The sequence below is a fragment of the Gavialis gangeticus genome, unplaced genomic scaffold (genome assembly GCF_001723915.1).
Source record: "Gavialis gangeticus isolate Ggan-Ray unplaced genomic scaffold, GavGan_comp1, whole genome shotgun sequence".
In the NCBI taxonomy this organism is placed as follows: domain Eukaryota; kingdom Metazoa; phylum Chordata; order Crocodylia; family Gavialidae; genus Gavialis; species Gavialis gangeticus.
The window spans coordinates 8,032,056-8,045,233 of NW_017729018.1; the positions used below are offsets into that span (position 1 = coordinate 8,032,056).

The 13,178-nt window shown below is 54.3% G+C and overlaps 2 protein-coding genes across 2 annotated transcripts; one reads left to right on the plus strand and one right to left on the minus strand.

The window, feature by feature from the left end:
* The first annotated feature begins 2,665 nt into the window (after positions 1 to 2,665).
* LOC109294850 (la-related protein 6-like) lies at positions 2,666 to 7,211 on the plus strand. Its single transcript, XM_019513375.1, has 4 exons — positions 2,666 to 2,975; positions 3,173 to 3,349; positions 4,294 to 4,504; positions 5,494 to 7,211. The coding sequence occupies exons 2-4, from the start codon at positions 3,183 to 3,185 to the stop codon at positions 6,556 to 6,558; spliced, it is 1,443 nt and encodes a 480-aa protein (XP_019368920.1). The 5' UTR covers positions 2,666 to 2,975; positions 3,173 to 3,182; the 3' UTR covers positions 6,559 to 7,211.
* Positions 7,212 to 10,124: 2,913 nt separating this feature from the next.
* On the minus strand, positions 10,125 to 12,691 carry PRR22 (proline rich 22). Its single transcript, XM_019513706.1, has 3 exons — positions 12,247 to 12,691; positions 11,974 to 12,036; positions 10,125 to 11,412 (listed from the first exon to the last, which is right to left on the minus strand). The coding sequence occupies exons 1-3, from the start codon at positions 12,371 to 12,373 to the stop codon at positions 10,223 to 10,225; spliced, it is 1,380 nt and encodes a 459-aa protein (XP_019369251.1). The 5' UTR covers positions 12,374 to 12,691; the 3' UTR covers positions 10,125 to 10,222.
* Between the last annotated feature and the right edge of the window lie 487 nt (positions 12,692 to 13,178).

Consider the following 13,178-nt stretch of genomic DNA (forward strand, 5'->3'; position numbering starts at 1 on the left):
CTGCTGGGCTGCAGCCGAGGGAGTCGGCCTCCTGCAGCCGTCTAAAGCCACGGGCAACCTGCAACCAAGGTAAGAGCTGCTTGCGACAAAAACAAGATCAGCCAGATCATTGAGAGCTCCAGGTCTGTGTGTGGCCAGAAGCAATGGGGGAAGGTGAAAGTGGATGGAGGTGACAGCCCCCCTCCTAAGATGTCACAGGAGAAAGAGGAGAAGCAGAGAGGTTTGCCTACCATCCCCTGATTAGTCATGTCAGCAAGTCTCCACAACCAGCCTGTTGCACATGCCACTGCTTTGGGACCGCACAAAAAGCATGGTTTAATTACAGATAGGAGCAATGGGTATAAGTTTTTTGTACTTTCACCAGTAGATCTCAAAGTGCTTCACTGAAGTCAGGCATCATCCCCATTGCATAGGTGGGGAAATAGGCCCAGAGACAGGTGTGCCAAAGGTCATCGTGCAGCAGGAGAGTGGTGGATCCAGGGGACAGAGCCCAGGCCTCCCAGTCCCAGACCAGCAAAGCGTTCTCTAAACCATGCTGTCTCCCTCCGAGTGATGGGATGCCATGGGATCTGGTGGACAGGGGGCTCCTGGCTCTGCCACTGATCTACTACATCACCGTGGCCATGTTGCTTCCCCCACCCAATGCTTTGGTTTCTCCCATCAGTAAAATGCAGACAGTGACAGCGACTTCCAGGGCAGAGCGCTCTGGGGTCTGGATAATCCATGCCGTACAAAAGCTAGTCACAATTCAAACCTCAGACAAGTAAGGAGCACGGCAGCACAGGCACCATGGAGCTACCCCATTGAAAGCAGGGGAAAAAGCGAGGCCAAGTTTGGTAGGACACCAGCTCCCTCGTGTGGGTGTCCAGGCACCTCGAGCACGCCAGTCGCCAGCGTTGCTTTCAGGCAGAGGTGAGATTTCTCATCTGCACCCGGCAGACACTGCTGAAGAGCCCTGGAGCACATGGGCAGACAGCCAAGAGCCATCCCTTAGCTGGCAGAGCCCCCCCGTTCTGGCTGCTGGGCTTTCCAGGCCAGGTTCAGGCCTTCTTGTTATTGGAAGCTGCAACCAGGGGCACTTGGAGGGGAGTCACCACCTCCCTCCTGGGCCTGGGGGGAGGCTCTTCCACCCTCTGCCCAGGGCTGCCTGGAGTTGCACCCAATACTCATTCTGTATAGCCAAGAGCTACTTAGTGCAATTAAATCAAACGTACCCCATAAATGCTCCAGCAGGCCCTGGCCATGGTCACAGCAGCTCCCGCGGGCGCAGGGACACCCATTCAGTTCCACTTGGAAATGCGGTTCGGTCATTTCCACTACTTCCACGTTAGTCTCTGCCCACCACAAGGACTTTTCACGTCTATAAGCCCCAACAGGTCTCCCTGTACTCCTCGGGGTCCACAGGCCCAGAGCTACCCTCACTGGCACCAAGAAGCAGGGCCTGTGGCAGGGCAGCAACACGGCCCTTTTGTCTGGGCTCTTCCCTGGTCACCAGCAGCACAAGAGATTGGGGCAGGACTCAGTGACCCCCGACTACTCACCTGTCCCAGACTCTTGCGGGACAGACGACTACTCATCGAGCAGTAATAAAGCGCTACTCATCTGTCCCTTAGGGGCTAATTGAGTAATTTAGAGCAGCCAACTCTTGATGGGGGGCCAGCTTCTCCCTCCATGATCCGACACGTGCATTTTACTATCTTCACTTCATTCGGCCACGCACTGCACCATCTTTAAGGATGCCTGCGAACAGGCATTTCAGCCCCCCCCACAAAGACCCGACAGGCTGGGCAGAGGCACCGATGAAGGCACATAGCTAAACACGCACAGCAATCGGCACAGGTCGGACTGGATCCACAGGAGCAGCGGGGGTGTGCGCATGGGGGAGGGCATCTTTCTTTCTCCGTACTCCCCTAGTTATTCTATCCCTCCAGCCACCTCTCGCCCTCCCTCCCAAACTCAGTACCGGAGGTTACAGGAGCCACTCGCGCACCCTGGTTCCAGCATCTTTGCTCCCTGCTCATGAGCGAACGCCCTCCCCAGCCCACTTCAGATCCAGGACCCCCCAGCACAAACCTGTGCGACCCTATCCCAGCCTTCATGGGTCTGCGCCAGCCCCAAGTATCAGGCAGGTTTCAACTCCAGTCCCTGACTCGAACCGCTGAACTCCACCCTCCGCAGTTTAACGACTGCCCTTCACCCAAAGGAAGGGCGTCAAGGGCTGCTTGGCCACTTGCTCTTTGGGGCAGCCGGGTTTGCAGACCCTCTTGCTGGGTGGCAAGGCCTGGCTACTATTCACATTCAAAATGGGCCTGGAGAAGCAAAGCCACCTTTTACCCTATTTCTGCTTCCCCCAGGCCCTTCCTCATGATCACAAAGGGAGGAGGTGGCAGCTAGCAGCTGAGCTCCATTCATCACTTAAAGTGGCATCAGGGATGCAGAAGAGGACCCCCTTCAAAAGCACTCAGGAAGGGCTCCCAGATCTCTTGCCAACTTGGTCTTTCTCCGTAGCTCCGGGCACGTAACAGCCTGACCAAGGAAACCTACTGCATCGTATCACAGGCAGCCCTTATTCCTGCTGATCCCCCTCCAGCTCAGTGCCCTGTGACAGCCGCTAGCTCAGCCCTCCAAGTCACACCTGCTCAGACAACCACTTTCAAGAGGCGGCTTTGCCCTGCTTCTGGCCTGAGAGCTTGGTAACGCAGGCCAGGTGCAGCTGGTTAGCCTGAAGACACATTTCACCTGGATGCCTCTTCTCCTCTCCCAGGGCCCACTGCAGTCCCAGATCCCTGTAGCAGCTTTTCCTGTGGGGCTCTGGCTTTTCTTATAAACCAGGGCTCTGGGAGCCCAAGGGGTTTTCTCTGTTCCAAGGGGCTTCAGTTTGGGTGAGGAGGGAAGGAGACCATCTCTTAAAGGCCCCTAGGATGTAGTGCCAGAAGCTGGTGGGCTCTTGTTGCAGTGGCAGCCCTGTGAAGCAGGTGAGCGGATGGGGATGATTTGGGCTGGGTTCTCTTTCTGTTGGGACACATCCCTTGTTGGTACCCTTCACCTGCTTGGGTACAGCAGTGGCTTCTGCCAAGGTGGGATGTGTGCCCGGGTGCCCCAGCTGCAGGTCTCCTTGGTGGAAAGTGTTTGAACAGCTTCTGATTGTTGTTTCTGTCTTGTAACCTCCCAGATGAAGTGCCATGTTGTCCCGTAGCTCCATGGTGGCCCTGGGGCTCGGCTCTGAGCCCAGCTGCAGCACCCCAGTCCAGGTGCAAGCAAACCCCTTCTCTGCCCTGCACTTGCTTCCGCGCAGGAGCTCGCTCCTTCCCCCGCTCAGCCAGGAGGACTTCTTCGAGAGCTTCGATGGGTACGTGTGTCCTTGCAAGGGTCACTGGTGTGGTATTGCCAACTCGCATGATTTTTTGGCACTGTTGTCAAAGGCTATGCTTTGGGAATGTGAAAAACTTAGCTCTTTCTTTTATATATGTCTATATCTACAAGAGAGCGCCACGTCTTCCATGTTCCCAAAGCGCAGATGATGAGAACAATGCTAAAAATCATGAGCGTTGGCCATGCTGCTGTTGGACTCTTGTACTGACCTTTCAGTGTGGCTCAGGGGTCTGTAGATCCTTGCTGGATCCAAGAGCAGCGATGAGGTTTATCGCTTGGGTGCTTGCAGTGGAGTGGATTCCTGTGGGGATCTGGTGCATTCATCGCATGTATGCTTGCTAGGTTTGTGGGAAGTGGAAGCGATTCTTGTATTGAGTAGGAGAAACTTCCTTCTAGTCGATTCTTCCAAGGTGCCCTTGTGTCCCATCTCCCTAGGGTGCCCATGTGGCAGGGACCTGGGCATGCCAGGGTAGGTCTGGAGCCGTGTTCATGGGCTACTCTTTCTCCGTAGATGGCCTCCATGCTGCTCAGCCTGCAGCACTGCAATGTGAGAGATCAAGGCTTTTGCTTCCAAAGAAGTAGGAGGCAACCTGATTTCCAGGACACAAGGGAGCGGGGAGGTGTGGAGCACAAGTTTCTTGGGGGTGCGGGGGGGGAAACTCCTTTTGGAGTTGTGAAAGACACTCTGACACAATATGCCAATGGATCCTGTTTAAGTCTCCGGCTGCTGGGGAGGAATTTAGGTTGGTACCCAAGTGATGCCGGTAAGCCGGCTCATCTCTGTAGTTCCTACTGTAACTGTTCCCGTTCCGGCGTGGCTTGCCAAGCCTCGTGCAAGCGCAGCTAGTTTATACTCTGTGTGTGTGTCCCGGCTAGGAGGGTCACTAACCTTGCACGGGATCCTTGCTCTCTCGTTCCTAGGAGCTTCTATGATGTGAATGATATTTTTGGGGCTGACTCATTTGAGTGCGACTGCTCCGTGCCCGATTCGCAGCTGATCAAGAGGATCGTTTCTCAAGTGGAGTTCTACTTGTCTGATGAGAACCTCGCCAAGGATGCCTTCCTCCTGAAGCATGTCCAGAAGAACAAGATGGGTTTTGTGAGCATCAAACTACTGACCTCTTTCAAGAAGGTGGGTAGAGCCTGGCACGCCCAGGAAGAGGCCCAAAGGTAAAGGGAAGATAGTCCTGGGCCTAAATATCAAAGCCAGTTATGAGCAGCCAAGTCAACGTATTGATGCCTTGTGCAGTCCCCGTAGTGCATCTTGCCCAGCTCTGCCAAAGCTTGCAAGAGGGCTGGGGTTAAACTGGGTTGCCTCACCTCTACCCTGCCCCTCCAGACCGAGACGGGGCTCCTCTCCCATATCTAACTAACCATGCTAAGTTGCTGGTTGCTACTAACTGATTGCTACCATAGCGTGGGGGTAAGTGGAAGTGAGTGGTTTGCAAAGTACTTCAGGATTTTTCCAGATGAAGGTGCCTATGCAGATATTGCAACTTCTTTTTGAAAATTGTTATCAAAAAAGGCCCCTTCATAGGCTTCAAAGAAGAGAAACGGCCTAGGAAAGAAGTAACATTGATATTTTATTTATTTTTCCCTCCAGGAATCACTGGGTTGATTTTAAAATAAACTTTCAGATGTCCTAGGCACCTCCTTGGCAGCTTAGCTTTAACTGTAGGGTAACGCTTTTCCAAATGCAAGGCTAAATGGCCAGATTTAACCTGCCCTTTATGGCAGTCTAGATGGTCCACCTCTAGCTCTGTTCCGCCCAAACCCCCAAGTCTCTGTAACTTGAAACAAAACTATAAGCAGCCTGAGATCTTGGTTTATTCTTGGCCGGTCTGTTCTTGGCGCCCTGCTTTATCTAGGACCCGGGGTTTTACTGGGCGGTGTCGGTGACCGCTTCCCTCCCGCGGTCACTAAAGGCACACGAGCCCCTTGGTAAAGCATGCTCCACTTGCCAGCTCATGTGTCCTAGTGTGACGAAGAGGAGGGGAGAAGGCCACGCTTTCCATGGGCTGAGCTGATCAGGGCCTCTGACCTGTGTAGGTGTCTATCCAGGCACCTCCTTGTTCTTGGCGATACTCGAAGGAAAATGATGCTTACCTTCTCCTGCAACAGGTGAAATACCTCACCCGAGACTGGCGGCTCACTCTGTATGCCCTGCATTTCTCAGAGCTCCTAGAAGTGAATGAGGAAGGGACCAAGGTGAGGCGGAGAAACCCCATCCCAGAGTCTCTCCTGAGCATCCCACCGAGCAAGCTGCTCCTGGCCTGGAACCGCCTGCCCCACGAGCAAGCCCTGTCCCTGCCGCTCCAAAAGAGCTTCATCGAGACCATCACCAAGATGTTCAGCCCGTTCGGTGCCATCACCTCCATCCGCATCCTGCGGCCCGGCAAGAAGCTGCCGTCGGACGTGAAGAAGTATTCCTTCCGCTACCCCGAGCTGCTGACCAAGTGCTGTGCCTTGGTGGAGTACGAGAGCCTGGAGAACGCTAGGAAGGCCTACGAGGAGCTGAACCACAGCCAGGGCTCGCTGGGCATCAAGGTGGTCCGTCTCTCGGGGAAAGGCTCCAAGAAGAAGAGCGGGGCTGAGCAAGAGGAGGAGGTGGAGCTGGCTGGCAAGCCAGGCTGGAAGCCGCAGGCATCACCGGCATCGGAGAAGATGCCGTGTAGCACGGGAGACTCCTTCTTCTGCAGCTCCTCCGAGTCCGACAGCACACCAACTTCCCCTCCTGTGCTAATGCAGCAGTATCTCTCTTCTCCGGCGTGGCCCGCCAGCAGCCTCTGCAGCTTGGGGGCAAGCTTCAAACCCTGCTTCTTCAGCACCCCGTACTCCAGCCCTCTTCTCTCCGGTAAAGCCCTCCAGTGCCCTTCATCGCTGGCCGCCGAGCTGGGGAACGGAGGACCGTCCAGCCTGAGCGCGAGCCCCGAGTACCACCGATTTTCTGACTCCTGCTGGGACAGCGGGATCGGGTCTGGCAGCTCGTGGGTGCAGCGGCGACGCGCGGCGGCTCAGAGCCCACCTCTGGAAACCAAACCTCTACTCTGCAGCCCTCTGGCGGCGAGGAAGGTGCCCGATTCCTTTGGCCTTCGACCGGGTGTGATCCGCCTGCCCCATGGGCCGGATGGGACCAAAGGCTTCTACAGCAGCATCGGGCGAGGGAAGCTGGTCCTGAGGCACTGATGCTACCGCTGCTGCTTCTCTCAAGTAACGTAACCTCTCTAAATTTTTTTTTTTTTTTCCCCACCCCACCCTCCTGGAACATTTTGATTATCTGCTAATGATGTAAGTGCAGCCACTTAGGAAGCTGGAGTGTGAAGTCTTGGCAACTTAGGGATTAGGAGGAGCTTGCAGTGAGTCGGCTGGCAAGGTGAGATGCTGAGGCTGATGTATCGAGCCACCATGCCCAGCCAGCATGGCTGCTTCTGTCTCGGTGCTGTCTAGTATCTAGACACCTTCTAAAATATCCCAGCTCTCTAGCTGAGACTGGTGACGGCTTGGGGCCCAGAGTGAACTATAACGCTTGGCTAGTAACTGCAGACGTATCTCAACCTGCACCTATTGCAAGCAAGACTCAATGGCTTGTTCCTCTGTCCGATCCAATAATGTTGCCTCCGGTGCTCTGAGCAATGCATCACGTTGGGGGTTTCCACCCCGCTGGTTCTTGATCTTCGGCTTGTGCGACCAGGCCGGAGGAGGAGGTAACGGTGCTGCAGAGCTGTAGTAGTAGGTTGTTTCTTGTGGGGGTGGGTGGGACTTGTCTGTAATTTGGCAAAAGAGGTTACGGAGATCAAATGTTAAAATGATCAATAAAGAGAGTGGAAGTGTTCCAGGCACATGTGGTAGCACTCCAGCTGTTGCTTCCTCGTTGAACACTTTCACAAGAGCCCTCTCTGGGGCTGCAAACTGTGTGTGTGTGTGTGTGTGTGTGTGTGTGTGTGTGTGTGTGTGTGTGTGTGTGTGTGTGTGTGTGTGTGGCTCATGGCACCAATAAAACTGATTGTGATCTGATACCTGCACACTTGGATGTAGGAGAAACTTCTTCCTTAGTGACCTGAGGCCTCTGACACACCCAGCGCACCATTCTTACTCCATCCAGCTAACACCTGACAAGTTTGGGATGAGAAGGGGAAACTTTTTTCTTTCTCCTCCAGCCTCTCTCCCCATCTCCAAATGCATTCAATTCAAATCCGTCTGATTGGATTAATGGGAAGTGCTAGTCCCTGGGTTAGTTGATGCTTTTAATGAGAACAGTCAATATTTCTTTGATCAGCTCTGCTCAAACACCTAAGGCCATGGTTGTATTATAGCAACATGGTGCAGGCTTTCCAGGACCGTCCTGGACTTCTAGTGTCCCCAGAGCAAGACTTTCATCCCAAGCTTGAAAAGCTGATCTGGGACCATTGCTGGGTCCTCTTCTGCTGTATCTGTGTAGATGTAGACTCCTACCTATCTGCCTGGCACAAGGGAAATGTGGCTGTGCTGCTTTTGCATTGGGAAGCAGCCACTGTCTACCTCTGTTTAGCTTAACCAGCTCCTACGCCTTGCCGCTGTGCGCCAAATGCACGTGGCAGTGCATGTGGGCACAGCACTGGGGATCACAACTGCTGCTTCCTACTCTCAAAAAGAAATAAGAGCCTTTGAAACATTGGGGTCCAGCCTAAAATGATTTTAGCACTCTAAAATTTATTTGTGGACTTAGGACCGTAGCTGAGCTGGTCCTAGGGTGGAGCTCTGACTGCTGGCTGCTCTGGGAAGAAGAGCGGGGCCCAAACTGCTGCTTGCTCCAAGGAGGATGCGCCTTACCACCCCTTTAAACTGGCTGCGGTTGGCTTTCACACCCTTTGCACGTTGCGACTGCGGTAGCATAGGATGGATGGACTCTGCGTTCATCGCATAGCAAGGGGCCAGGTTGTACAGGGCTTTTCAGACCTTAGATTTTGCCTGGAAACCGGTCTTGTGGTGATTTCTCTGCAGGAGGCAATTTCCTAGTGCAGAGGAAGGGCCAGCTGTGTGGTCTCTCTGAGCCAGAGACTGGTCTCCAGCAGCACCCAGTTCTTGATGCTTCAGAGGAAAGTGCAATGTGGGGGGGGGCTAGTTTCTTTAACTTCTGAGGCTGCATTAAAAGAAAAATTGGGTGGGTGGGGGCTTTCTCCCCAGCTGAAACCACCTCCCTGCACCCCCAACTTGCACAGCAGCTGGAGGGATCTGCAATGAGATGTCACCTCCATCCCTTCCACTTCCAAAAAGCAGCCGGAGTGGCTCGGATCCAGAGAAGACTATAGCTACTCCCACGGTTGTCATGGGAGCTATGTGATACTGAGCTCGCTCATGAGGGTCCCTGGCTGAATTATAATCCTCGGGGACTCCAATGGCTGGGGGTAGGAGCAGATCAGTCGGCCCTCCTGGGCCACTAGCTAGTGCCAGCCCCAGGCTCCATCCTCTTACGGCTGGGAGCGGGACCGGTCTGCCTCACCCAGGCCCCTGTTGCCTCCTGGAGCCTTTTTCGGGTGGAAGCAGCTGCTTCCTCTGCCCACCCAGTTCCCCCTCTATGCTGCACAGCAAGAGGAAGAAAGGGATATTTCTTCCTAGCTGCCCCCTCTGGCCATAGGCGCCTGGCTCAGCATCGTGGCCCTGGGGCCTTGTTGCCTGCCCGGGACCGATCTTGTGAAACTTCATACTGGCTTTGTCCTAATCTGGGGTCTGTGGGTGAGGGGGGACATAGACAGCAGCACAGAGGAGCTGCTGTGGGGGAAGTCATAGGCTCCAGATGGTAATTCGGCTCCTGCAGCTTGGGGCAGTGGGGTTTATACCTTGCCCGCTAGAAGAGCTTGGCAGGAAGAGTTCAAACTACTGGGCAGAGAGCCTCAATCCTCATGTGCTCTGGGACTGCACGACCTTGATGGCTGCTTTACCACCAAGACCCTGCTGTCACTCCCATTACAGGCCCAGCTGGGCGCTCTGCTCCCAGGCTGTCCTGGCTTGCTGGAGGGAGTCTCCCCTTGCTGATGCTCCTGTTCCCCCGTGCCCTGCACCTTGACCCCGGTGTAAGGCGGACGTACAGTGCTACAGCAGCCCCGGCTGTCACGGCACCAGTTCACTTCCCCAGGGACCTTCTGCACCTCGCTGCCTGTAACGTGGCCCAGGAACAACTTTTGTGCAACTGGTCTGAATGAGCTGCGTGTCTCTATTCTAGGACAGGGCTGTCCAGCTAGTGGTCCATGGGCATAATGAGCCCCCAAGGATTAATCTGAGGCCTTCCAGGCTTCCAGTCTTGGTGCCAGTCCCTTCAATGCTCTCCTGCTGCTCCTGCCAGATTCCCTCTTTCAGCTTTTGCTGCCTGCCCCACCCTTGGCAGAGGGGAAGGGTGGCACAGTGCAGCCTGCAGGGCCAAGCAGCCCATAGCCAGGGGTCCCCATGCTGTATATTGGGTGGGGGGAGGCAGAGAGGGCAATGTGGGATGGAGGCCACGCAGCATGCAGCTGGGGTGAGGAATTGTGGCCCCCAGAGACAGACAGGCCTGTTCTAGGAGAACATGAATAACTCGGGCCACGTTGGCCAGCTGCACTGTCTATAAATCCCTGTGAACAGCTAATTTGGGACTTGGCATTTAACTCTCCTACATGCTTGGCTGTTGCATCCACTTAGTCCTTTCTACACCATGCTCCCCTGTGTTGCACCCTGAGTTTGGCCCTTGCAATTCTCTCACAGACGCAGAGTATTTCCAAACAGATCGCTTTTAATGGGAGAATAAAAGGAATGTCCGTTCTGATCAAGTCATTCATTGCAAGCAGCGGGGCTACCCCAGCCCAGGATTGCTTCTGTACAGTCCGAGGGAAGGTGCCAGTCAGACAGCTGGCGTGGGGCAGTCCTGTCCCTGGGCCATGCAGCTCTTCTGCGCAGAACAAGCTTTGCATTTGCTGGCTCTGTGTTTGCCTTTCTTAGCAGATGGGTTACTTCGCTGCTTTTTCCTCTGGGGCTCCTGCAGGCCATCCAGGAGCGATGCACAGTTTTGGGGAGCTGGTAGCACCCGTCCTAACTCCCACTTTGGTTCCTCATCACTGGTTTTGATGTCATAGAAATAATCTAGGCTCGCCACTGTGGTTAAAATCTCTGGCACGCTGTAGGCACAGGACAGCAGCTCCTCGGGCAGCTTCAGCGAGCTTAAGTCTTCGCATGGGAAGTCGCAGTCTTTCCTCTTCCTCTCACTGGGCTCAGGGGGGGCGCTCAAGTTGTCCTTGGGGACCTCGGAGTCCGAGTTAGCTGGAGAGCAACCAAAGAGTTTCATTGCATCTTCCAGCAAAACCTTCTCGGGCAGGTCAAAGGGTTTTTGTGCGTCCGCTGTTTCTCTTTCTTCAGCTGCAATGCCGTCCGGTAGAGGACAGGGCGTCCCCCCTGGCACCACCTGTGCATTTTCAGCACTGGTGCTCGGAAGGGGATTTTGCTCTTCCATGCACACGTCTGGGGTCTGAGGGTTGGCTAGGAGGTTCTGGATCGCATGATTTTCTTGGAGGTCTCTCCCCTCGGCTTGGTAACCATCAAACACTTGGAAATCCAGGTGGTGACTTGGGTCAGGGTTGGTTGTCTGATTTAGCCTTTCCTCCAGGTGGTTGAGGGTGCCGACTTGGATGGGGGTCTCATTCTGGTTCAGGCCAGGCAATGTGATGAGGAGCTGGGGTAGTTTGTGGTCGCTCTTCTGAATTTGGCCTTCTTCCTGGAGATGAGGCACCTCAATGAGCTGAGAGTCGTGAAGTGGGTTGGGGACAAAATTAACTTGTTCTGTGACGCTGGTGAGGCCCTCTTGATTGAAAAAAGGCATGATGTATTGGGGGTTGCTCGGGATTTGCTGGTAATGTGGGTACGGGACGGTCTGTGCAGGGCTCTTGAGGTATCTCTGAGCATCCAGGAGGTACGGGCTCTGCACATTCGAGCCGCTGGGGAGCTTATAAACAGATGGCTGCACAAAATTGGCCGTTGCCCATTCTATACGGTATATCCTGGGATCGAAGAAACATCCGCAGGGAGCCATCTGGAAACCTGGGCAATAGAAATAAAAACATCATTTTAAGCATCCAGCTTGACTGAACCCAGCCCTCCCAATTATGGGGCAAATGCCTAATGTAAATTGGTGCTGGTCTGTTGATTTCAATGAGGTTATGTCGATTTATGCCAGCTAAGGATCCAGTGTTGCATATCAGAGTCAAATTAGGCACCAAGGTCTGGTCTACACTACATAGTTTTCCTGGCATGGCTATGGCAGCTGTGGCCCCATAATGTAGAGAAGCCCATGGGATAACCTGGTCCAGGTCTGGTGTTTCTGGTCTGCACGACCAACTTGGGCATTCAGCTGGGCATAGGACTGGAAAATCAGAGTAGATGCTACACCAAGTCCGGTGTTTGAGATAAAATAAGAGGGCATAAGGCAAAGTAGGTCTTCTCCGAGGGCACCAGAAAGTTGCACATTATAATGTTCAGCCCAGCTTGCTGGGCCTGACTCTTTACTACCCACCGCTGGCACAGCCAGGACCTTCAAAGGGAGTTATGAACTTCACTCGTATGCCAAGTTCGGCCTTAATTCCTCTGCTGTGTGTCCCATACCTGCAGGCGGCGACACGAGAACGTCTTTCTCTTGGCTGGGGGTCTGATACAGGTTGGATGTTCCTGAAACAGTAACACGGGAGTTCACGTCACCACCACGAGGAACCGCCACTTTATCCGGCGAACCGTTCGAAAGCGTGAACTAACGCAAACTTCAAAGGATTAGAGAAAATGGGGAAAAGAGGAAGGCCCCGGAGAGCAACTAGCAGTAGGCTACATCCACAGGCCCAGGGGAGAAGTTTTAAAGAGGGACAGAGAATTAAATGATCGTACCTGCTGAGGTCAGGCTTTCTGGGAGGACGAATGCTGGAGGTGGCCGGTTCGCTTGGCAGTCTGGCTGGTCTAGAGATCTGGCACCGTAGGCCTCCTGTTGCTGGTAGAACAGCTTGGGCTGCTGCATCCTCGCTCCGTCAGCTCGAACGGCGGTCTAACACGCCTGCTCCCTGGCTGCGTCGAGGGCGGCCGGCTCCGGAGAGCGTCGCCGCGGCCGGGAAGTTCTGTTTTGATGGTTACTCGGGGGGATTCCAGGTCACGGCCGAGGTTCTAAGTTCCTTCAGCTGCTGCGATAGGTGACCCCCAAAGCCACGGCTAGTTTTCATGGTAGGAAGCTTCAAAAGGCTTGGTCCTGACATTGCTGCGTCCGAGGGTTGCAGTGTTGTAGAGGGACGAGTGTTTGTCGTGAGCCGTTTCAACGAGGGTTGGAGCGGGGGCGATGGGATTGTTAAAGGGTGGCTCAGGGCTGGTGCCGTCTTCACCTTCGCTACGGAGCGCGCACGGCACCCTGTATTCTGCGCGGCATAAACCAAATATGTTGTTTCGTAGACTGTAAGGCCGGAAGGGACCTTGGAAGATCAAGGCAGGAAAGATAACTGGGGGTCAAGCGACCCCAGCGAGGTAACCGTCCAGTCTCCTCTGTTACGAATTACGCTCTTAAAGCCACATGCAGTTCGCTCTAGGCTGGGGCAAAGATCACGCAGAGCAAGTATCCAAAGTCAGATACAGGATCTTTATTCGCTCGAGCGAGGTGGGAAGACCTCCAGGGTAGGTGATCGCACCACCTCTGGAGGAGCTTATTTCACAGGCTGGACGCCCTGACTGTGAAGAAGTTTTTCTTTATTTAATCTTTCAATGCCTCAACTCGTTCATCAGACATATCCTACCTCCAGCGTCTCTGCCAGGTTCACCCTCCATGTGCAGCCCCCCAT

Coding starts and splice junctions, on each gene's coding strand:
- LOC109294850 (XM_019513375.1), top strand. CDS start 3,183: ATGTTGTCCCGTAGCTCCATGGTGGCCCTGGGGCTCGGCTCTGAGCCC. Junction 3,350..4,293: donor TTCTTCGAGAGCTTCGATGG/GTACGTGTGTCC, acceptor TCTCGTTCCTAG/GAGCTTCTATGATGTGAATG. Junction 4,505..5,493: donor TACTGACCTCTTTCAAGAAG/GTGGGTAGAGCC, acceptor CTCCTGCAACAG/GTGAAATACCTCACCCGAGA.
- PRR22 (XM_019513706.1), bottom strand. CDS start 12,373: ATGCAGCAGCCCAAGCTGTTCTACCAGCAACAGGAGGCCTACGGTGCC. Junction 12,037..12,246: donor AGAAAGCCTGACCTCAGCAG/GTACGATCATTT, acceptor TTACTGTTTCAG/GAACATCCAACCTGTATCAG. Junction 11,413..11,973: donor TCTCGTGTCGCCGCCTGCAG/GTATGGGACACA, acceptor TCTATTGCCCAG/GTTTCCAGATGGCTCCCTGC.